Source organism: Photinus pyralis, unplaced genomic scaffold (genome assembly GCF_008802855.1).
Source record: "Photinus pyralis isolate 1611_PpyrPB1 unplaced genomic scaffold, Ppyr1.3 Ppyr1.4_LG8, whole genome shotgun sequence".
NCBI classification, from domain to species: Eukaryota; Metazoa; Arthropoda; class Insecta; order Coleoptera; family Lampyridae; genus Photinus; species Photinus pyralis.
This window is the reverse complement of record NW_022170819.1, coordinates 27,792,246-27,818,704: the sequence shown is the minus strand read 5'-3', so window position 1 is coordinate 27,818,704 and position 26,459 is coordinate 27,792,246. Positions and strand designations below refer to the sequence as shown.

At 34.5% G+C, this 26,459-nt stretch overlaps 1 protein-coding gene across 1 annotated transcript; it reads right to left on the bottom strand.

Annotated features, from left to right (window-relative positions):
• Positions 1-599: 599 nt before the first annotated feature.
• LOC116179719 lies at positions 600-26,175 on the bottom strand (the record flags this gene model as incomplete). Its single annotated transcript, XM_031499542.1, is given in 3 exon segments — positions 600-763; positions 10,159-10,279; positions 26,142-26,175. Coding segments are annotated over 2 exon segments (268 nt in total), but the record flags the coding sequence as incomplete, so codon positions are not given.
• Positions 26,176-26,459: the final 284 nt, after the last annotated feature.

Below are 26,459 nucleotides of genomic sequence, written 5' to 3'. Positions count from 1 at the left end.
ACATTGTGCCAAAGATACCTACATCAGTAATGCATTGTTTTAAACAGCTCACAAATAATTTTCGTATACGAAAGTTGCGTGTCCGTAAATTTCGAACCCATTCCCCGTTCACTACGAAGCTAGTAAAATTAGCTGCCATTGAAAGATGGATTATAAATATATAGTTTTATTAATAACGCAATTTACTCGGGGTTTATATGGAAAACTGGCCCGAAAACATGCAGAAGTAATTAAATCGTAAGCATTATTTTGTCTAAATAGTCGATGGGACTATGCATATTAACGTGCTTAATTACTCAAAATTAAACCTTACCGCAATAAAGGGTTTTAGGGGACGAAACGACAGTAAATAATGCGGTAAATATAAACCCCATCCTCGTATTGTAATTAATTATTGTTCCACTTTGCGGGAAGTTTACGAGGATAAAAAATGTTTTAGCATGTGTGTGTGCTTAGGACGTAAAGGTGCCATAAAATTCACCCTTATTATCGATAAAGGAGTGAATATTTTAACCTCACTACACTTGCATACATAAAGTGATTAAACTTTAATAGCCGAAGATCAAAGGCATTTTTATACAAATTGGCTCTTCACTTACCGGGATAAAATACTGTCTCCCGTCGTACCGTATAGTTTGCTTGTGGGATCCGCAGCTCGCACGAGAATTCTTCGGGATCATTCAATGCGGGCAGCGACGTCGCCGCCGAAATGTCAAAAAGCTGCCCCCTTTCCCTTACGACCACCTCCGTCTCCGTAATGTCCCTGTTGAAAAAGAAAACGGAAATTGTTTTAATATGGGGGCGTCTCGCGCAGTTTATCTTCAATTAAAATTAGTACTAAAACTAACTTTAAGAGAAACGTTTGTGAAAGCAAACACCGGAGGTTAGGTTAGTTAGTGGTTTTAACTGGCAGGAAGGGCTTTATATTACGTAAAGTGAATTACACAGAAGGAAACTAAACACGTAAAATACTTCTGGTTTTAATTAATTATTAAGGATTAACTTAAATGCAACGCATACGTTGTGAGGCGCCTTCTGCAACTATTGAATTATTTAATAGATTAGCTTACAATATGATAATGTCTTAAAGTTACTTTAGACTTTGCGCAGTTAATTATTCAGCCCCACATTATGTAGTTTTTGTTTTCTCCATTACCTTAAGTGTGGGGACTGTACACGGAGAATGCCTTTTTTTTATTTGAAAGGAGATTAAATTTACAATTAAGTTAAAAGATACTTTAGTCAGCAGTTACTTATGATTGATTCTTAGTCCCGAAGACGTCCCTCGAGGCTCACTTTGAGCGCACTCAATCATGCCGAAACTAATTCTGGGGGGAGTTGAAAATTTTTAACAATGACAAGGGAAAAATTACTGAAACGTTTGGGTATCTGTAGGAATTTGTTTCAAATATGATCGTACAAAAATTAGCGCGGTATTTTTGGCACGTTATTGAAATTGTATTAATTCCCCTTGGATAAAAAATTTCATGTGCCTATCTAAACACGTTTTAGACATTTTATGCGACCACATCCATCAAGTTATGTCAATATACGCTCAAAATTCTCGCTTATATATCTAATAATCTTTTATTATAAAGCGAGCTGTAACACATGTATTCCACATTCATTTAATGGCTGTAAAATAGTTATTTCAATGTCAAATTCGCCCATTACTACAGTTTTCGTTTCTTGTACGTTTAGTGTTGCATCTGAACCAGTAACAACGCGATTTTGCGCATTTTCGAACTTTAAAAAATCAAAACCACACGGACTGTTAATAAAAATAAGATTTACGAAGCCATACGGTGCAGAAAGATCATGGCCCGTATGAATAAAAGTAAGCAAATGCTTATACTTGCAATTTTCAAAGTAAATACTCGTAACTGCCCCTTCATACTGGTCTGTTTAGCATGGTTTAGCAGCGCTGCACTGTGTCCTGTCCTTCTGCTTAGAAGCGCTGCTAAGTCGCTCAGTGCGAAGGAGCACTTACGAGTATTTACTTTGAATTTTGCAAGTATAAGCATTTGCTTACTTTTATTCATACGGGCCCATGTTCTGGCGATTTAACCTATTGTTTATGGGCCTCTCGAATTGGTACACTTTGTTTTCGATTTTGGAGGCTTTAAATTGTATTTATTAAATACGTAAGTGGCCACCATTTAATAGACCAATTGTTTTCTCGTGCACTCTTTAGGAATACTATAATATGAAGTTTGAACCAAAACAATCCACGAATTATCTTTCATGGAATTCTAATTAGAAGGAACAAAAGAAACTGTGTCCTTCTTTCTAACCCCATATCAAATGCTTTGGGAGTGAAGGAACTGGTTTTATCCTTCATGGTACTCTAATTAATGGTCTCAATGAGAGGAATTAACTTTCACCAATCATAGTCTTCCTCCTCGCCCCCTTATCGTGTTCAATTATAATTATTTATATCTGAAGAGCGGATTGCCGGGAAATGGTACTCACAAAATGCGATTGGGATGGGGATACATTCATTGGTCACGGCTATCTTTAAGATATATCTTTAAGAGTGAATATTTCGATAACGGTTTGTCGGAGGGGAGTACTCACAAAGGCAAAATGAATCCTCCGAACAAGGCATAAGTACCTATCTATTGGTAAAGTCCAACGCAATATCTTGAAAACGAAGTAGAAGCGGTCAAAATGGGAACTAAAACATTTTTTACAAGGATGTCATCGTGATTTTTATGTAGTACATACCTTTTTCCACTTATTACTATTTTACGAAAAATTGTAGTCAACAAAAATTAAGATGGCGGCTGAAATGGCGCTCCAAATAAAAAGTTTTGTAGTATTCTTGATTTAGTTTACCTTAAGTTACCAAAAAAATTATAATTTGCTTGCAAAATGCCTGCTTAAGTCAAACAAAAATGCAATTGCTTTATTTACACTTTTTCAAAAATGGCGGATAAGATGGCTGAGACAGTATGTCGCTTAGTTTGACTCTTTGTATGCGATATATAGTATTAAAATAATTATGATTCGTTTAAATCCATATTATTCATTATCGTATACAAATTGTGCATAAAAAAATAAATTGAAAATAAAACAAAGTCCATAAAAATTAGAAATGTGCAAAAACATCAAGACGATTGATTTAAATTTTGCTGATGTAATTTTTATAGCACGATCGGGGATATATCGACGACTGTTTTTCAAACCTCATAATTCGTCTCTGAAAAAGGTGAAAAAAATGTGATTTTCCTCTCTAGTGAAGAAAGTTAAAAACAATTGCTGCGGTAATCTTAATAATAACATTCAAAATTGAAACATAACCGTTGTATCTCGATTGCTATGTATCAAACTTCATTATTGTATACGATATGATACGATAATTTTTTCAATTTTAATTGTAGTTTTAGAAAAAAAATTATATGTAAAACTTGAGAAGAAAGTGTTTTTCAACTCTCCACTTTCTTCTCTAGTTGTACAAATATCTATTTCCGTCTGTATGCGTACGTGCGTGCGAGGTGCGATGGATTTTACTCAAATTTTGGATATGTATATTAGCCATACGGAGACGAAAATAACGGGCTGGAGTTTTGAAAAAAATATTGGAGCGCCGCAATGGCATCAAGTTTTTTTTCAAATAGCAACTTAAATTTCTTTATTAAAGTATTCTAAAGACCTTATTTTTCTATGTATAACCTACAAAAATTTTTTCGAAAAAACGGTCACTATGATTTCGTTAAAATTTTGCAAATGTACATTAGGCATAAAGGATGTAAAACTGTCAAACACTTTTTTTTAATATCTTTCTATGTCCGTACTAGACCACGGCCCCCCCCCCCCTGTGGGAATGTATGACTTATACTTTTTTTTGTTGGTGTTACCTACCAGATTAAGAATTCAATTGTTTGTCCTTTTTAAATTACAGCATATTCGGGGAAATTAAGAAATACTGAAAAATGTAAAAAAAGAAATGAATTTTTTATTTTGTTTAATTTTAAACTACAAAAGGGTACATTTAATTACCATATTTTTTATGAACTTATTTCAGTGCCATGAAAATGAAATTGTTTTTATAAAAAATCTCAACTAACAACAAATGATTGTATAGTATCATTTGTAATCAACTGTCATTTTTTTCATCTTCGTGTATTAAGTCGTCTAAGTTTAGTAGTGGGAGAATACTTTTGTGAAAACAAATCAAACCGTAGTTTGTTTATGTCTGTGTACTCCTTAATACTGTACAAGCAACAGATCAATTCCTCCAGGCCGGTCAGTAACGTGTCTATAATTGTCGGTGATGCCCCTAAAGATGTAAGGAACCGTGTTTCAATGTGCGAGGCGAAGCCGAGCAATGTGTCATGGTCCTATACATTCGAAATTTTCAAAAAAGTACCTAACTATATAGGTGATATTCCCAAGAACTAAGAATGCACCCCTAAAAAATTCTAAAACGTTGCCGATTCAATCTACCGACATGTCGGGCGTTGCAATTTATCGCAAAGAACACGTTACAGAAGGTTTCGTCGAAATACGTAGACTACTTCAAAAGTTATACGAAAAAATTCAAAACGAGAAAATTTCTATACTATACCCTTCCTTCGATTAAAATCGAAAAAAAATTGTCAAAAATCGTCGCTTTTTCGATGTCATCTTATACATTTGGGCACGGGGATTGCAAAAATGGAAACAACATCTCATAAAAGTTCAAAAGGGTCTACGAGAGAGGACGCCAAAGGAAAAATTAAAGTGCTAGTAAAAATGGGCACTTGCCGGTGAAATTCTTGGTACTTTTTGTTACTAAACGATTATTTAGAGACGGGGTTCGATCTATATGCTTACCATCCCCACGGTACGGTCGTAAGTGCGTTAAATCAAAATCGATAGGAAAAAAGCTAAATTTCGAAGAAATTTTGATCAAAAATTTATTATTTCTGTTTTTCGTTAAAAGCGACGTTAAACTACGAGATTAAGTGAGTGCGAAAGTTTGGCGGAGATTTGAGGTCCCTATCGTATATTTAATATTTGGTAGTTTTCAGGATTTTTTCGTGTTTTTCTGGGATATGCTGTAATTCGCATCTGGCAAACACCTAAAACCTTAAAGTACATGTCAATACAAACAAAAAAATGTATGTGTCGAAAATTCCCACGGGGGGGGGGGGGTACATACCAGCCTCCGCTCTATACCCTCTCCCTAGGGAGAAGTTGAAAGGCTGAAACAATATTTGGCGTTTTATTTGTAAAATTAAGTTTTTAATGCTTCTCTGCACTCAAAACAGTTTCGATAATTTGCTGTTAAAATATCAGTCAAAAATACTGGCATTTTGGGAACCATTTTGAGTTATTTTTTCCCAAATTATTATTATTAACGATGGCGGGTAGACAAACTCATTTTAACTTATTTGTATCACCCCTATATAAAAAATATAAATTTTTGCTTCGCAGTTAAAGAACCAACATTTTGACCACTAGCTTGATTTTTTTTTTGCTACACATTTTCTTATAACATAGTAGTAAATACTAAAACGTATATGTACCAGATAAAATCATGATAATATTTTTGTTTACAACAAGAAAAGGATCTTATAGTAAGTTTTAGTCGCAATTTTGAGCGCCATCTTGATTTGGGGTTTTGGCAGCCAGATTTCGAGGTGGTGACAGGAAAAATATTCAGCAGGGTCTAATTACCTACCCTAAAAACACTTGTCACCAAAATGTCAAGATTTGCCGTTAGAAGTTAAGACGATATCAACATTGTCGCCTGGACTATATGCGAATATAATAAGTGAATGTTATTATTATTCATACTAAACGCTATTTTACTTTATAAAATTATTACTGTTTTTTCTTGAGGAATACGTGCCTTTGATGTTACAATATAGATACTAACGAACGCGATAATTGCGAGCTAAGCAGAACAAGTACGACTGAATATAGCAAACTAGAGAAACCAAATAACCAGATCATCGTAGTCCTTTTTTTGTTAAACTAATTACCATCATCATTCTCATTTCTAAAGCAATTTTCAGTAATACAAGAAAATTTTCATTAAAAGATACTTATTACCGTCAAATTGGCACAAAGGAGACTCTTTCAAACAGAAAATTTAAATCCGGAAAGAAATACACCTTAAAAGAAAATGAAAAAAGCTCGAAACATTTTATTTTATATAATATTTCCGAAAATCCTCTTAGATGAAGTTTGAAATTAACGCCGCCTCGCACGTATAAACTTGGGCCCAAATTAAACTTGCAGAGAGGTAAATGAGATAATCGTCTTATTATAATTTTTAATTAACGTTGGCGAGCGTTGCGTATTTTTGTTGGTTTTTTTACGTGACTAAAATTTGACCACAAATTCGTGCACCTGGCGTTAGCGTTTCGTTCTGTGCGGTCGCGGTGGCTTGCACGAGATTAATGATGATTTAATACTGCGAGGTAGATGTTTTAAAAGTCTTCCCCCGAATAAAGGGTTAGGATTTTTTTGTTGGTAACTTTCGGGAATGACAGTTTTATGTATTTACAGCTACATAAATTTTAAACGTTTTGGATATTAAATTATAGGTTAATTTATATTTCGCTACAACATATAAGCTTCATTGTGAAGTTCGCATTCTATTGTCGCGCTTTCGTATAAAAGACAGCTTTTTCCTAGGGATTTTCTATATCCATGGTCATCGTATTCATGAAATGTATCGCAAAGGACGAGTTGAATACCTTTTATGAAAGTCCTCGGATGAATTCTCAAAAACGTAATTTTCAAGATCTGAACCGTACAATGCAAGAAGACGAAATTTATGTATCACGTTGGTCACATAAATACGAAAGCGCACGGCCGAAGCTTCACAATTTCGTAAAAGGCACTTACAGGTACTTGAAACAAACTAAAAATACCAAAGTTCGCCGTGATAAAACCGCAAGAGATTTTACTCGTATTTTCAATTGAAACGTAAAAAAGGTGTGCCCGCATAGGGGGAAAATCTTCGATTTTATGAAATCGCAGGTCAATGGGGTGTAAAAAGATAATACCGGACTGTGGTCATCGAAACGTACCGCAATTTAGTATCAAAGAAAAAAATAAAAACAGAAATACTCTCAAAGTGGCAATGCCTTTTCGCGCGACTTTAGGTGTGAAATTGAATGCGAATGGTTGGAATTGAATGGGAATCGTTAAGACCACATTTTCAGTACACTCTAACGTGGTGGACTTTAAATAATTTCGTAACCAATAGAAAAGTCTAGAACTTGAACAAGTTACATTTGTTATGAATACCTGCGGATTAACAATTGAGGTGTAACGTACGGTATTTTATTTATTTGCAAATTAACAAACTAATGAATTTATCGTAAATTGGAATAAAAGTACCTAGAGGTAGAAACAGTGTATAGGTAAGATTTGAAAACACGAGACTAAAATAATAGTAGCAAAACTAAACAATTTCGAGCAAAAAGTAGCAAAAATGCAGCCAAAAATTTGAAAAAATTTTCGAGATATAGGGTGTTGAAATTGCGAATTTTTGCGAATATCTCCGGAACCGTTTATGGTACAGAAAACAGTCTTTTTAAGCATTTTCTACTCATAGTAAGCTATGATTTGTGCGAAAAAAATTTTTTTAAGCTCATAACTGTTGTAGATTTTGAAGGGGTAGTGGGTGGTTTTCTCCCTAACTTCGACGCCACTAGAAAAAGTACGCTTTTAAGACACCCATTTGAACCGTCAGTGTTTTCTACACAAAATCTTTACCGATTATGACCTTCGCACAACACAGCTTATTATGAGCAAAAAATGCTCGGAAAAACTGTTTTTTGTACGATAAACGTTTCCGCAAAAACCGAATTTTTTTTTCAATTTCAACACCCTGTATTTTGCATTTTAGTGTAGAGTAGGTTAATAGAAACTTTTTTTCAAATTTTTGGAGCTATCACGTCCTGAAGTCCTGCGCATATATTATGAAACACCCTGTATACGAACAAGTATACAGGGCGTAGCACATACCCCTCGGATCATAACTCCTTTTTCATAAAAGAAACCGAAAAAAGTCTTGGAGAAAAATTGTGATGGCACCCTCTTAGCCACAACTACAAATTCTCCACTGATATAAACAAAACCACACATTCCATAACAACATTTCAGAGAAAAACCAAGTCGAAACCCCAATTTGTAAAAAACAACTTATTTTTCGAGCCCAAGTCTGCCGTAATGAAACGAAGAGTGTTCAATTCTCACAATTAACAGTACAGTGTCGGCAGTGTATGATTGACTTTTAATCAGCGTTTCGAAAGTGTTCCAAACACAAGCAGAACTGGTTGATTATGGTGTTTATTCTTGGAGACTGTTGATTAGGGGGGTGCCATTTGAAATTTTTTAAAAATATGACATTTAGGGAAAGTCAATCAAAAATTTTATCTTTCGATAAGGACCTAAAAAATTATCTGATTGTGGAAGAGGTCTTAATCTGTGCCTCAGTCCAAAAATTGGCCGTCTGCGCGATTTAGTTTCTCTCAATGAGAAAAATTTCGAAAAACTTTCAAATTCGGACGAAAAAAGCTATAACAGCGAAATCGTTAAAGTTAGGAGTATAACATGTTGATAAAAAAATAAGTACTTTTCAACTACTCTCCGAATCAGTAATAAAATATGGGGTGTTCTATTTAAAAAAATGCAAGTTTGATACGCCAATGGAATACAGCACGCCCCTGGTAATCGAACATATTTTAGAAACATACCGGCGCTAATTGTGTACAATTTTGCTTTCAGACATTTTTCGGTATCTTTTATGGTTTAGGAGTTACGATCCGAGGGATCTTAGGTGCTAGACCCTGTATATTGGATAAAAGCGCATTTTTTAAACCGAAAATAGTAAATGGTTGGGTTATAAGGTAGTTGCAAGCTATCGATGTTTACTTCCTTGGTAGATGATTAACGGGGAGAAGGCTCTTCACACAAAAACATTTAAAGGCCGCTAGGCATCAGAACTTAGTCGATTAAGGGGCGATTAAAAGCGCTCACGAACGAAAAAAAACGCTTAGGAGCGGAAAAAAAGCTCACGAGCGAAAATAGAGCTTGCGAGCGAAAAAAAAACGCGCATAAACGGAAAAACCGCTCGTGGGCAGAAAACCGCGCCCGAGCGTCGAGCACTTTAAGTAAATGTTCGACTATCAAGCACCAAGCAGCCGCCTCGAAAAGTGCTCCGCAAGCGCTTTTTCCGCTTGGAGAGCTTTTTCGAGCGGAACGCTTGCGAGCAGTACCCAGCTCTGCCTAGCATACATTCAAAATCCTCCGTCACTCCCTTCTGCAATATTTGCACTAAAAAATTTGACATCACCAATAGATACGTCTCGTTCTGACGTTCCACTTGCCGTTTGTGAGTACCCTCTTCCGACAATCCGTTCTGGAGAGATAAGGGCATTTATTCGATCATAATAAGGGACCGAGAAGGTCTATGGTTGGCAGAAATTAATTCCTCTCGTCGAGACCCTTCATTAGAGTACCATGAAAGATAAAACTAGCCCCCCCCCCCCTCTTTTGATAATTATTGTTTATCACTGACAATTTACAACATAACAAAAGCGCATCTAAGTTAGAACTGCCTCGAAACACAATTCGGTTTGCATATACAGCAAACAACATTCTTTCTCAGAATGGACTCGAACAAACCGGTATTATTTTTCGGAAAGATTACGTCACATGGTGCCTCGATATCTATCGAAATGTCTGGAACGTTCACTACAATATCATTTGTAGTGTCACGGTTAGTTTCTGACAATCATCTCCGGTTCGAGATCGACATATTTCTTTGTCTGAATTGCTACACAAAGATGCGTTTCGTCTGATAAGTGTCACTGCGAAAATTATTTTATCCTTATTATAATTGTCGCGCCAAATATTTATTTTCCCTATAAATATACTAATTTACCATCGCCACTTGTTCCTCCGTAAAAAAGACGTAATTACCGTTATTTTAGGTATACATCACGTTTATCCATTTTGCCTCGTGCTTTTAATTAGCAGTATGCCATTTAACTACCTCACGCCCTCAAGATTCCCTGACAGTTAGCGAGATTAAAATTACACCCAGGCGGCGAAAAAAAGCATTCCCGTTATTACAATAACCAAAAATCTCCCCGAAAAAGAACTCGACTTTATTTTTGTGGGTAATTGTTAAATAATATTTAAACGTACCTTTCTTGCGATCTCAGTGTCATGGTTGGCCTGGGAAATACTCCATCTGCGGTACACAGCACCCTTATGAACCCTTCATCCACTCCAGAAAGCTTTTTCAGCATCAAGTTCTTTTCTGGAACTGTAAAAGTCTGTCGTTAGTTGAGATTTACTCTGTTAATTCCCTGATGAGCTGTTAGTATATACGTGCACCTTTACGTTGTTCGCCGTTAATAAAGCGTTAAAGGAGCGTTTTGGCATTGCGAGCTTTCATTTACTTTACATACCTACACACGCCTAAAGCTATAGCGGTGAAGGATAATCAATAAGAATTAGCGAGAGCTCCTAATTAGTAATTGAAAGCAAACGACTTGCCAATCCTTAGTTTAAAGGCGAAAGGTGTAAATATTGGCATACGGTGCACACGTAATTTGCCTGTGCGATATCTAAACTGAGTTAATTGCTGAATTGTTTAATCGGAGTGTGTTCTAATCAACCTGTTTATTCATTGTGTATAATACGAAATTTCCTGACATTTGCTCATCATAAGCAAAGGGGGCGGCGGAAGTGTGAATTTATCTACGCTCCCTTTCCTTAAAATGATTACAATTTTAACGATGGGGACCTAATTATAATTCAGGCGAATTAACCCATATTTTAAGCAAAAAAAAAAAGAAAATTGTCTATAACAAATACAAAAAAAGCAGGGTAGTGAGACTAAATTTTTGGGAAGGTTGAAAATCGTACGACGGCAATTTCCGGCAAAAGTTGAGATCAGGTTATGATACCTGCGATTTTGTCAAAGAATGTTGAAAGGTTATTCTTGAAATTGAAATTTACTAAAACTAGCTTGAGCAGTTCCTAAACATACACCTCAATCAATAAATCCTCTCCACAAAATCTTTGTTTTAGGCTATCAATAATACAATAATACAATAATCTAATATTGTATCCAGCATTCAATAATTTACTTCATTGTTTCACCTAATACTTTTACATTACTTTAAACGTTTATTAGTTCATGGGTATTTGTGGATAATTCTTCTTCAATTTTGTCAATAATTTTCGTAAAAGCATTTCGGTGTAGGCCTTTTTTGGTTTTGTACATACTACCAAAAGAGTCCTGTCACGGTCGCCACTAACGCTTCTATTTCTTATTTATTTAGGCTGCCTCTTGGAGCCGATGGATGAACCAAATTAATTATATTTGACCACCAATTAAACACTTTTAACAACACACTTTCTCTTGAGACAGAATTCTTGACAATTTTGGAAAATCTCTATGTCTATTCAAAAACAACAAACGAGTAGGTATCAGCTTTTCCAACAAAGGACAGGCGCGGATTTAAAGGGGGGGCGCAGGGGGCGACCGCCCCCTCCTAGACTGTGGTAGTTACGCAATTCCAATTCTTAATAATTTAATAACTGACTTAAAAAATCGTTTTAGTGAAAAAAAATTATTAAATTTAAACATAAATATATTAATACCTAATGCTCTTCTGGCAGCTGCAGATGATAACATTTTAATTGATCAAAGAGTACGGATAACTCGTCGTTAGCACAACTTTTGGGCGAAGTGCAGCTGTACACTGTGTCCCAGATGAGGAAACCATAGAAGATGGTCAAATTATAGAGGCAAGAGATTGTTGATTTCGTTTTTATTCTTTTCTGATGTTATTTGAGGACATAAAAAAAAACATTTTCTCATTGTCACTTATTGAGTTTTACAAGAGACATTGAGACGTTTCATTTCGGAGAACTTTATTTTTTTATATGACCCGTAAAAAAAAGTAGTTACTATATTGAGTAGCATTTTGTCCTACGAATAAAACGATGTACGGCACACAAAAGAAAACAAAAGTTGGAAACTGTTGGTTTCAGCAAGATGGTGTACCTGCGCACAATGCCCTAAACGTATAAGAATACCTATATTGGACAAATTTCGTGGAAAGTAGAAAAAAATCGATTTGCGTCGACAAAAAGAAAACTCGCAACTTTGTCATTTAGCCTTTTTGTGGTTTGTTCTTTTCTTAGTTTATAAAGATTTAGTTATTTGTTCAATATATTATGTATTATGTCAAAAATGTTCTATTTTTAAACGTATAATAAATGTTTTTTTTAATATATTCACTTTAAAAATTGTATGCGCCCCTCCCTAGACCAAATCCTAAATCCGCCACTGACAAAGGACATGTTTTCGTTGCACTTGGGGATTGCTAGTGGCAAATTTAAACATCCAATAACCACAAATCCTGTAAAAGTTTCAAGTCGAATTTAGAGGAGTGAAGTTGTACGAGGGATATGAATTGTATACTGCACAGAACAAGTACTTCAATTTAATTAGTAATTAGTACTTAGATACTTTGTTAATGTTTAATATTACATTGTCATTGCCTAAATGATAGATAATTTTTAAACTGTCTAATGTCTAATTACATATATCACAGGGACAGTCTAATGACAATGTGTTGTTAATGATTAAATTGGCACTAACTAATTATATTTAATGGTTTTAGAACAGGTATTTAATATCGGTTTTATCCCCAAAAAATAGGAATTATTGAAAGGTACCATTTGGAAGTGTGGATAAATTTCAGTTTTCTTGTACGATTAGGGCACTGTGCGCGGGCGCGACATCCTGTTGAAACCAACACTTTCCAATTTTTGTTTTTTTGTATGCGGTGCATGGTATTTGTAATAAAAAATGCTACACAATAAAGTGTGTACTTTTTTCTGGGCCATATAAAAAAATTGATGATATCTCCGAAACGAAACGTTGTATTGAAAATCTTACAGCGATGTGTCTTGTAGAGGTCAAATAGTGGCTGTTCAAATAAGATCAGAAAAAAATAATTACAAAATCGGCAAATTACGAGTAGAGCGAGACCCTTCCGGCATTAATCCAACTAATTACAGATACCGAGTCCTGCGGATCGGGAGGTTTCTCTTTTTGATTGAATTCCGGTTTGGATGAGCTCACTTCTTGTCGTCAACGTCTAACTTTATTCAAGGTCTGAGTTGACTTTATATTTTACTTGTACTTGGCCCCTGCATTTTTCCCGGAATATCAAGTTACTTGTGGAAAGTTACTAGATTCAGTTTAATCGATCATTATTGACTTGACATTTATCCTTTTGGGGGGGAAGTTAATTGGAAGTTTTATGGGGAGTGTAACATACATTTGGGGAAATTTGTATATGAGAATATTTTGTTTAATAATTTGATTTGATACTGGGAATAAACTACAGTACTTCTTTTGGTATCTAAATTGATTTTTACTGTTATTACTACCCTTGTATCTTCTCACTTTCATACGGGGAGAATTGAGCAAGGAATTGAGTGGCACTCAACCCCATTGGTAAGTGCAACGAAGTTAAGAATATCTCTATCTGAGCTAGTTGTCCGTTTATGCCGCGTCAACTCTGCCTACCGTTAAAAAATAATTAAGATTTCTTTATTTAATTGTCCATCGAACGCTTGTATGAGTTGTATGTGTAAAGACAGTCTCTAAATGCCCCTTTTTCTTGCAGCATTTTTGTTTTAAACTTTTTTTTGTTTTGCGGTACAAATTTTTGCCTTTACCCATTAATTAACTGTGTTAATCGAACCCCAAGTGCGACCCAGATAGAGATCTCATGTCAGATTTTTTTATTCGTATCTAAGTCAAGCGTGTTAATTAAAATTTGTCTAGTTCTTTCAAATGAATAAAATTTAAAGTCAACATTAGGATCTTTCGTTATAGTGAATATAATGGCTTAGAAGATTATGCGCCGTTTTTAAGTTTTCTTAAAAAATGTCGCAATTACCGTTGTTGTGTCTTCCGGAACTTTTTAAATAACGGAAGTGGCTAAAGAAGCCACAATTTTATGGCAACTTACAACAGCCAATACCTACCGGTTTAAGAAAATTGTGCCAAGTTCTGAACATCCTAAAAATGTTGTTAAGTCATTAATAAGGAGAACAAACAATAGTTAACTTACAAAAACGAGAGAATTACTAACGAATCCATGAAACTTCAGGGGATCGCTTTCATTTTTGGAATAACATTAACACCAAAGCTTTGTGCCAGTTGTTGGACCCTTTTCCTTAAATTTTCCCAGAAATAATCCTCACTAATCGAATACAAACTATTTCGGCAATGACCAAAGCTACACTATTTCTCAATTAGGAACGATAATGTTGCCACAACTAATTACGCTGACAGTTAAAATTTCGTGTTAATTAACTGGAACATTTAGGCGGTCGTCGGTTAATCCGTTTTGTGTAATTTAACTTCGTGTTTTATTAGGCAAGACGTTAATATTTAATACATTCTAAACAGGAACCTAATGAAGCCATTTGAGCTCTCGTAAAACGTTTTATGTATAAGCTGAGGCGTGTGCACACACGAAAATTGTGGGGGGAAGTTGTAAGAGTTTAAATCATAAATATACAATTATTTATGTCCAACTGACCTTAGAATGGTACTAATTCAGGAGTTTCCGAGTCCATCTGAGTGCATGTATGCATAAATAATGAGTTACTTATCTAGATTCAGTTCTCGTTTCGGGAAAACTACTGCATGCAGCTTATATATATGAAAGTTTCACAAATCAAGGCATGCAGCTGAATTTTAAGGGAACAAGAACGCGCTAAACTTGTTATTGTATAGTTAAATTATTCCCGTAAAATATTGGTAAACCATGGGGGGTGTATTAAAATTTTAATATCACAAAAGGGCTTCTAAACTAGCTTCTTTGCATATAAATTGCACGCTTCCTTTCAATATATTTACGGTTTTCTTTTACTTTTCCCAATCAATACCTGTTCTTTGAAGAGACGCCATTCTGATTCTATTTTTCCTTTCGTCGTTGAAATGAAACGTTAATAAGCTAAAAATTGATTAAGCAAACCTTCAGTTTACATTAGAATATTAACCCGAAATCAATTTTGCTTATGCAATTAGTACTTCTAGAGTAAATTTCCTTTTATAGGCGTGTACAAGCTAACGATGTTAATTAATTATAAATGCTTCCTGTAAACTTTGATATAATGTTTGTATCCAATTACGGGCCAAGTAAAACTTAATGATCTGGTAAAATAAACGTTAAACTTTGAAATCGTTTCGACTAATTATTATTAGACTTGGTTTCGGAGTTAGGTAAACCCTACCGTAAATTTTTATATTAGGATTATCCGCAAAAGCTTTTAAACCTATTAACCGTCAAGCGAAGAAATAACATTCTAGGATGGACTCCTTTATTAAGGTATTATTATTTTCGAAATACCGCAGAATCTCGCCGCGCCCCAAAATGTCTATCACATTCGCTTAATTAAATATAAAGCGTTAAACCCCGTATTTTAGATTGCGGCTATACGAAATTATGCGATATAGTATCTTAGAGCTTGCGGAATTTTCACTTGCAATATTTGTATTGGTGGATCCTCAGATTAACATCTGAGGGTGGATTCATCATTGTTTGGGATGTAGATTATTCCAATAATTGTATATTTGTCTTTCCCAAAACAAATACAATAATAATTGGAATAAGGTACTCTTCTGTTCAATTTTTTACACTTAAAGGGTACACGTGGGGGGGTAATGAATGTCTCGTAAAGAACTGCTTTAATTCTACACAGGAATACAGGGATAATATCTAGCTGTGTCAATAAGAAATCATATAATTATGTGCTATGTTGATTTGTTGCGTATGTGAAATTAGTTATTTATGGATTATGTGTCAATATTTATCATGACTTACCATAAGGAACGATATGTTCTATACATGGCGAAATAATAAAATTATTATTATTATTAATGACGGATTGAGAATCAATTCGCGCAATTTTGGTTTTGCATAATTATTGATCAGTTGCAATGCTGCATTGGCAATTATTTTAGTAACGTTATAGGCAATAGCAAAGTGGTTAGAAAGTTCTTTGTTAAGAAAGAGCAGATTAGGAGTTACGAAGAACTGTTTATACACGGTGGGCCAACACCAGTGACATATATACAGACTGCAGACTCGGAAAAGGCTCAGAACAAATTAAAGATAAAAAGTACATTTTGGGAATCTACATATGGTACCCTTGGTGTACTTAAAAGAAGTCCCCTTTTGTTCGGGTTCCTTTCGCGATCCCAGTTTTTTTGGGAGTGAAAGCAAAAAAGGAAAAATCAATGGTCCTTTCCCTATAATCCCATCACTATCAGCATGGGATCACGTATAAAGTCTTCGGGTAGTATTATACTCCCAGGACCCTCTGGTGTTGCATTCTCCCCCAAAACCCTCTGCCTGGCCACTCATTCCAGTATTCGGTAAAATACCATCAAACTAACACCATATTCCCCGGTCAATTTTAAGTCGAAATTTCCTTATAAACTGTACAAAACTCAAAGTGAGCAATATTAAATTTAACCATAAATCAATCTAGTAGCCATGTTGACATTGTTTATTCTTTGACGGCGTAATTTTAAGATTAAATTGATATATCCTATTAGGTATTCTTCGATCGGGAAACCTCCGCTGATATACTCTCACTACCGCTCTTGCATTTCCGTCACAGCATCCGTAAATATTCTTGAAAATCAATAAAAACCTTAATTTTCATTGTTTTTAAATAGTAGGCCATGGATTCATGTAGATTTTGTTTTGTTTATAGTATCTAAGGCATCCGATTCAATCAATAGAAATGGACGACTATAGAAACATGTCATTTCACAACTTTGCAAAATATGATATACTTAATTTTATATAATTATATAAAAAGAATATAGGATGACAAATTCATGTAATCATGAAAAACAATTAACGTTAAGATATACAGGGTGTTGCATTTAAAAAATATCAACTTTATGTCAAGTTTCAGGATCTCCAAACATTTTTCCGACTATGCCACTGGGTTCTAAGTAAAAATATGTAAAACAAGCAGTTTGTCCCCTTTCTCTATCTTTCACCGGTAGTAAGATATGATAACATAGAATCGCGAAAACCGCATGTATCAATCTTTAAAAACGGCTGAGATATACTGCAGTTTCAGCAAAAATAGAACACTCGGTACATTTTCTTAGGCATGTAGGTACTCATGATTTAATGATTACTTGTATTTTTTTGTTTTATTGTATTACTTTGTACCTATACTTTTTACGTTAGTAATACAAAATCAAAATTTTCTTTATGCGAATTTTTTTATGAAGCGGCCCTCTATATGTGGAAACACTGGAAACCTTAAAATGGCCCTTGATAATCAATTTCTGCCTGCGTTAGATGATGGAAATGAATTTTCGTTATTTCACTTTTTTTTCGTTTAATTTATTATATATTCTGTATATAATTAAAAAACTATTAATTATTTTGATGGATCAACAACTTTAAAATTCTTTTTTACCAATTCCAAGTAGGGTTAAGTGGAAGAACAGGGAATTGCTGTTAGCAATTCATCTGAACTTCGCCTTAGGAATGTTTAGGACGATAGCAGTCACTTTAGTTTTTCATTGTTATTCATTATTTACGTTATTTGGTTGAATAAAGACAATATTATTCTGTTTTATATTGTTGATCATTAATACTTTATTTTTTTATCGATACCAACTTTTGTTTTTCATATGGAAGCCATTTTAATGTTTTAGGGCATCTAATAGAGAGAAAACCCCGATTTTAAAAATATGCAACATGTTTATAAAACAATAAAAAAAGTTCCAAATTTAAAAAAAAAATTTTTAGTCAATTTGAACATTTATTATTGGTAAATTGGGGTTTTTATTAAAGAAATTTGATTGTTCATGCATATGCCTGTTATTAACACTTCCCTAAAGAAAGTCTGTTTGGTTTTTATATACCTCCCCAAATAACTATTTTAAATCCAAAATTCAAAAACGTCAATTATGTGATTTTTCGCCATATTATTATGAGATACATTTTGTTTTTTTGATTGCATTTAGGCACAACTCGAAGATCATCGTTGCCCATTTAATAACTCTCTATCCATGCTAATAAGTGAGATCTCTGTACTTGACACGAAATTTGATACAACCTGTACACCCCCCGAGGTTGTATTCTGTCCCCAAACCGTCTGAGTGACCATTCACAATTACACGGGCCAGTCACGAAATCGTTCAACTGTATCACCCCTAAGCGATCCAGTTTTGAATTTTTCTTGGAGGGAGCTTCTTTTTCAAACTAATTATAACCTAAAAAAAACACCGATCCCAGCAGTAACTGTAAGTTACTTTAATTTGGCTAATTGTGTAAAGTATTGGTGGTTATATTTCACAGTTTGCAGCGGATGCTTATTTGAGATAATGATAATAACCTTAAGGAAACCGATCTGTGGGTATTAATTGCATGAACAGGATTGGTATTGTATTTAATTATTGTTATTGGATCCATACCAAGGAATTTGGTTGTTTTTTCACTCAATGGGAAGTTATATTTCATTTGCTTTGCTTAGCTATAAGGCATGTATAAATATTTTGGGTAAAAAAATTCCAGATGTGTATAATGCATAAAAAATTTAGATAAGCGGAAATTTAGAGTCGATACGTGGCCACGAATAGGAGTTGTATTCTTTTGGATTCATATAAAACAAATCAATATTCTAATTCAGATAAAATGCAAAGGAAATTTATATTATTTACATTGTTTTCTAAAGTAAATTTAGTTATCTGGCCAGCAGGGATACTTTTATTTAATTTAGAATTAATTTTCTTTGTCCTGCTAGAGGGCCTGTAGGAATTTGTTTGATTTTTATAACATTTGTAACTTCCTTTGAAGGAGAAATAAAAATGAAAGTTGCAGAGTATTTCCAAATATCTTAGTGTTATAGTTTCGAATTTTGATTACGAAATTTTGATTATTAATTAATTAATTGATTATTAATAAATTATCAGTGAAGAAAGAATTAATTGAATTCTTTCCTATTGTACGAGCTCAAGCAACAATAAATTAAACAAATATAGCAAAGTAGCTCCTGGGTACGGCTATAGCATGTGCAAAACCAAATTTTAAACCTGATGTTAGTTTTGCTTTTATTTAAAGTGTATATGTATTAAATTTTATTTAATTGCTTCCATAAATAAGAAAGTTGGCACTGCACATCCTACACAAAACCAAATTTGGAAAATGGCGCTACATTTGCGACTTCCAAGTGGCTATGTATCAAATTTCATTTAAATACCTTCATAAATAAGTTTGCAATTCGGTCTGTAAGTGGTCGAGATGCACAAAGGGCCCTGTGAATGCTGATTGATTAGGCTCAACTTTTGGAACTGTGTTTTATATGGCTAAAGCTATGCGCATATTGAATTTCATGCAATTCGGCACAAAACTAACGGAGATGTCAAAAGGGCCTACTTTACTTTTTGGTCTACATTGCCAATTCACGAACTCCCATCTACAAATTTGAAACCACCTGCAAAATTTCATCATAATCGGTCCATTCGTTTATTAGTTATCGTGCTAACGGACGGGCGGACGGACAGACGGACAGGCACCGCAAAATGATAACCTCGCTAGGAGCTCGTTAATAATCTAGTAGTAGTAACAGTTCTTTTACTTTCTCATCAAGGGTTTTTTTATTTCATCTTTGGACGGAACGCCTATTCTTAACTTAACTTAAATCCCAAAAGTGGGACTTTGAAAAAAGGCAAAATTAATGCATGAGCAACTCTTACATTATGCAAATATCCTCTCGAGATTTCTAGAAAACCCAAAATGTTGTGAGATTTTTAGAAATTCTGAAGAAATTAAAAAAAAAGATCTTCCGAGGGTTGTTCTATGAAAGTTCGTGAGTGGTGCAACTTGTTTTTCTAACAAGCTTAATCTAATAGAGCCCAAAAGTGCCCTAGTAGGTTATATTTAAGTTCGGGAAGGGAAATTTTGTACTAGAATACTACGTCAGGCATCGGCCAATAGACACACTTTTGAATGACTTAAGAATTGTTGAGCTTTTATAGATATCCCTGAAGAATCCTTGACTAATATCTCATGAATGAACCTCTAGCTGTAAATGATATCTGAATGATATTTGTAGAGGCTTCTATGAATTAATAAACATTTTAAAAGAATACTTTTGGAGAAGTCCTAAAAAATCCCTTAAAAGCACTTGAATATGGATATCAGCAGAAAGTTGGTAAGAACCTGCAACGAACTTTATTCCAAGGCATGTTTCGTAGCTATACCCATTTTTGACATTTTCATTTACAATCTCCTTGTGGATCAATGCCACAAGATGATGTTTCATTCGAAATGAGTGTGTGAATCAACACAAAACTTTCAGGCCAAAAAGTGAAAAGTTGAAATTAAAAGTAGAGCAAACAGAAACGTGAAAAATATAAAAATGCTAACATTCTCAAGTATCCGCTGATACTTTACGTTTCATGAAGAAGTGTTCAAGAATTTAAGGTAACACAAAGGCATCAAAAGAAAAAAAACAATAATAACGTGGCCGCCCTTTTAAAATCAATATGAATGGGTTTCTTGTAAATGACACGTCGAGAACACTCCAGTAATAAACTTGAAAACAATTCATCAAAAGACGTCGTCGCCTTTGTCGACGAAAAAGTAGTCTATTGTCTTTCCCGATGCAAAGTAATGAAGAAAACTTATTAAGCTTAAGGATGTGTTAAATTGACTTTCCCGTTTAATTAAAAAAAATTAGCTGTTCCAAGACACTTTTGTTTTTTCTTATCACGCTGCACATCTCCACCCTCCTAATTTAGCTGCACGGCGCAAAATGTAAGCTGATAAAGTTAATAACATAATGGTATGAAATAGATTGATCGCCATATCACGTGTATATAAATAAAAAAAAATCTTTATTTCTACTACTTTCCATTGTGCGTTTACACGCCATATTTCTTTAATCGGAAAGGATATTTATTAAAAGGGATGACAACAGCAGTACCGTGTCAGAGAAAAGCAGGTATTTACATGGGGCTCGTCTAATTGAAGATAAGGTCAACTAAAGGGGTCGTCTTTATAAGTTCGTCGAGCGGAAGAGATAACATAATATCGCTTAGACGTCAGACTATCCCGTAAAAATCCGGGATTACTAGATTAGCTTACTCATTGACCCATTTCCTCTTCGTTTTTCTGATCACCGCCGCCGCCGTCGGTGAGTAACCGTGAATAAATTCCCTTTACTATATCTTCATTAAGTTTCCCCATAAACTTCGGCGGAAGTAATTTAATCTCTTTTTTTCGCAGTTTAATGGACAGCCATGTCTGGGTAAATTTTCAGTGTGTTTACGCACAAACATTAAACCCTTCATCCAGTGATCAATTTAAAATCATTTCCATGCACTGCTATAATGAGGGATGAATAATTTATGAACGCAAATGAAAGCACTTTGTCATATTATTCTCCATTTCCCTCTTAATATATTAATGCATGTTTGGATTACGGGAAATGTTTTTCGGCAAAAAAAATGGAAATTTACAATGCGCGAAATCTATAATGCAAAACGCCGATTCGAAAGGTTTTCATTACTTAATTGACGCTCTAATAAAACATTTTATAGACGAAAGTTGTAAATCTTCCACCTGATTTATACGATTCGGTTATCCCATATATATCCATTTAGTTACTCCTCTTCCTTAATAATCTCGGAGATACAAATGGTTTTACATTCCTCACGCTCGCAGTCATTTTCGAGCTTCATATCCAGTTCCTGAATTATTTGTGTAATGAAACCGTTGCTTTTTGTTACTCAAACTGTGACAGTTACTAATAAGTGAAAACTACCCCACTTTATATTGCTAGTTATGCATATGCCGAATAGTTCATTTTTGTTCAACTAATTACAGTTTTGCTTAAATTACTTCATGACTTGTGGCATCAAGATTTAAGAACCACAAAACCAGGGGCGCCGACAAATTCTTGGGGGTTTCACAAATTTCGAGAGGCAATTAACAGTTCCTCAAGAATTCTGATTCTTTTTTAATTACATTATTTGGCATTCATTATTTTTTATGATGTGTGCAAGTAGATTCTAGCAAAAAGGGGTTGCTTTCAAGGAAATTCGTCCTGTTTGAAGGCTCCCATAGAAAAATTCTAAGAATGTTTCCAAGTAGGTTCTTGTAAGGCCTCTAACATTTTTTAAAGGGCTTCAAGAGAAAAGAGATTTATTTATGACAACGAAATATCTTCAAAAGGGTTTTTAAGAAAATCGATAATATTTCTCAACGCTCCAAAAAGTTTATTAAGATGAATTTTAAGAAAACTAACATTTACTAAAACTTGTTTGGAGATTTTATTAAAAAAATCCCTGGACGTATTTACCGAAAAGGTCTTAACGAGATGTCGAAGGTATTTTAGACCCAATTTTTATGCAGTTAGTCAAAAAATCTTAGGTTTTCTACCATTGGTTTTCACTTGTAAGAGAAAATTCATGAGAGTGGAGAAAGACCCTTAATAAGTCAAAGACGAATTTCGAAAAAAAGTGGGAGATTACTATGATACTTTGTGATGAGATTTTAAAAATCACCCTTAAAAAATTTCCAAGAAGATTCCTAGACAGGCAGAAAGTGTCTTTAAAGAGACTTATGGTTCTGACGAGGGTTCTGAGAAGTGAAAGCTTCTTAGTACACTCCTCTAGGACGACCTATACGTTATTTTTAGAAAAGAATTTTACATGTATCCTGAAGAATATTTTCATAGAGTTTCCTAAAAGGGTTTTTAAGAAGATTTCTTGTGATGTTCCTAGGAATACTTCTAACAAATTGACAAGATAATAACGTTGCAAAGGAGATTCTACAGAATATTTCCAAAGTGGCCTCTTCTAAAAAACGTTTCTAATAAAAGTTTTGATGAAAGACAATATAATTAAACATCTTTCTAACAAAAGTCCAGGCAGACTACGAAAGGGAGAGGTTTTTTTTTTCAAATTGATGACCCAATATTAAATAGTCAAGCTTCAAATACAAAAATTCAAGTCTTGTAAGATGCCCTACGCCCTTCCCTTTCGTAAACTGCTCCATGATTCAGGTTTCAAGATCAATACTCGAGATGTAAGCCTAAAAAAAGGCTATAAGATTCAGGATTCAAACTTGAAGGCTTATATTTTAATGTTCAGGGTTAAAACTTCAGGTATTAAGATTCAAGATTGTCTCAGATTGGAGGGAAGCTCTCCAGAGTCGGGATCAGGGCAGCGTGAGAAGAAGCCTAGAGGTTTTGGAGCCTCCACGAACCTATGGGAAAGTCGCTTCGGCAGGGCTCAGGGTAGTCATTGTTCCGATTGTTCACTCACCCTCAGTAGAGGTGCGTTATGGCTGCATTGAATGACGAGATGGAGGGGGGGGGGGCTTCTCTTGGGGCCGAATGCGAGGACCAGTGGCCCTTAAGACTGGTTGGAGAGCACCGTCTCTCTTACTAGGTTCTGAGATTGTGGAAGATTCATAATCTGCTCTTGCACTTAACCCTAATACCTAATAATAATTTGTAATTAAAGAAAGAATACGTTCTGAATACAAAATTGAATTTATATTAGATAATTTATATTAATCAGTTGATCGTTTAATTGATTAGTGGCGTGCTATTCGCAATAAATGACAATCATAATTTATAGATAAAGAAGAGAGCAAGAAAATAAAGATAAATAAAAAAAAACAAAAAAAGAAAAGAAAACAATTTTATTTTATTTTTTGACTTTCATATCTAAATTTAATTTTGTCAAAAAGGTAATTCGGTTTCTTAGTAGTTATAATTTTGTGAAATAGAACTTCATGCGAAATTAGATTACTCACTAATAGGCGGGGGACACTTTGTGACCCGAAAGCCCAATCTTCAAATGAGTATGACTTTTGTTTGAAAAGTGATTTTAAAAAACTGTTCGACAATTTTAGTCCAACGAATTTCGTGGAATTATCTCCATTTTCGTTGTCCGACCAAGAATAGCAGTGGAATATTTTTTCAAATTTTCAAAAACTAATTTTATATTCGTGATTGTCATACTCAAAAACCCCTAGATACCAAATTTTGTCAAAATCAGAATTTTTTTCGCACTCCCATATAGGGGTAGGAAATTTGAAAGTTTTTTTGTAAAATCAGAAAGGGCATAGGTACACGAAAATCTATTCAAAGCCGTGCCACCAGTCTCTTATGGTTACTGAGAAAAAAATTAAACAAGAAATGCAAATTTCAACACTTTTGTGGGGGTGGCTCCCAAACAAAACACGTTGGACTCTCCGTTTATTTCGAAAAAGTGCTTGTTTTGATCCCCTCTACCACCCAATTTTTTTTACATACTTATATGTAACACCCTGTACAGTATCGATATGAAGATAAACTTCTGTAATTTTTTCTGACTCTGTGACTGGGTGACCAGTCAATTTCAGGCTCAGTGGCAACAAGCAACCGGACAGTCCAGTGCCTTTTTAAAAAATTGAATTAACCATTAACCATTCAAGACCAAAGCATTGACATTCTAAGGTTAAAACTTTAAGATTCATCCCTAATTGGTGAAGGCTCAAGATGCGAGCTTTAAGTTTCAAGGTTCAGGATCGAAAGCACAAGCCTTGATATTCAAATTTATATAACTCAAACAATTCATACCCATCTATCGAACTTTAAGCTTCGTGCCTCAATGATAAAATAGTAAAATCTAACATTTGAACCCAGATTTAGAATTAAACTGAAGGCCCCAAGGCCAAAGATTTATGTTTTAGGATTATCAGTGCTCAAAATCCAAGGTTCAAGATTCAGAATATTTTACTTGCAGTTTTGGACAGATAATAGCTGAGAGACTGATCCTTCAAGATCTTCAAGATAGAGACTTGAAGATTGATAGTTCAAGTTTAAAATTGAAGACCAACGCATTAACAATCAAGCTATAAAATTTAAGCTTTAATCAATATCCCGGATTCAAGGTTTAAGCCTGAGAAATTTATAATACTCAAAGATTCAAGATTCAAAACCTGATCGAAAATTCGAAACCCATCCCTAGAGATTCAATGTTTAAGCTTCAACATTGACGATTAAAAATTCATTTTTTAATATTCACCTCCAAGAGTGATGTCCCAGATTCAACGCCTATGTTTTAAGAGTCAAGCTTCAAACACCAATAAGATTAATACATCGAAACTTGAAGGTTCCACCCTCGTCTTTAAAACCCAACTAAATTTTGATGAATAATGGCGCTTGAGTATAAAACAAGAATTCGCGATTAAAGCTTCAAGCCTAAGATTCGCGTTTAAATATCCAAGACTCAAAGTTTGGGACGGTGCTTTTGATTTTTCGAATTTTATTGAAATAGGTAAAGTCGTAATTATTGAGGGCTTAAGATTTTATGGGTTAGAAGGCGTTTAGGCATTCCATGTCATGTGAAATCTACACGGTTTAAAAAAATTAGTTGGTTAGTTTTCCAATAAATTAGACTTGCCGGAATTTAGAATGTGCGTAACTGGAATTGAAGATCGCCATTTCTGCGTATTTTCAATTCCATAGAGTATTGTTCTCTTAATTAGTTCCAGAAACATAGGCGATGCGATGTCGAGAATTTAGATCATATCTAATTATATATTCATTAAGGCTATTTCGTTACAACCACTGCATAAGAAGGAGATCACTCGAATCTCGCATATTTCCGAAATACGTGGTACTTGAATTATTACCATAGTTTGATTCGTAGGGCGCGATTTAAGCCACGAATTTAACGATTAAAGATTCAGTTTGCGTTAATATTTAGCTATTTTATAGGTGTTCCCATTAATCTGTAACTAGTTGGCGTTTTAGCAACCAAGGCGACCAGTATGTGGTCCATAAAAAACTGGTAATTGATTCTTGTATTAGCAATGGAAGTAACCAGTGTGTGGTTCATAAAAAATTGGTAATTGATTCGCGTTTTAACAACGGAGGCCACTACTGTGCAGTACATAAGAATTAGTAAACATTTGTAAAGTTTATTATTTTGTTCCGAATGGAAACAGAGCATATGACCTACTCTCCCTACTTAATTAGTAAGCTAATAAAGCAAAGCTAGATTATTACTCTCCCCTAATTATTACCATAATCATAGCGAGAAAACTCACCTTCTGTAAAATATCTACACAACCGGGCGCTGCGAACACCAACACATAACTAAAAGAATTTCTGACCCGGCTATTATCGTGACGAATAGTAACAACTTTCACCTCGGTAGGTGATAAGAAATGTATTTCTACGTTGTGAGTAATTCTCCGTTTGAGATTGCTCACCTTGAAATAATGAACGCTCTTAGCCGTGTAACTAAAGTTATTAAACAAATACAAAAGGGGTTCTTACAAATTGGTAACTGATTCGCGTTTTAGCAACTCAGGCGATCAATGTGTCGTTCATAAAAGAAACCTAGTAATTGATTCGCGTTTTCA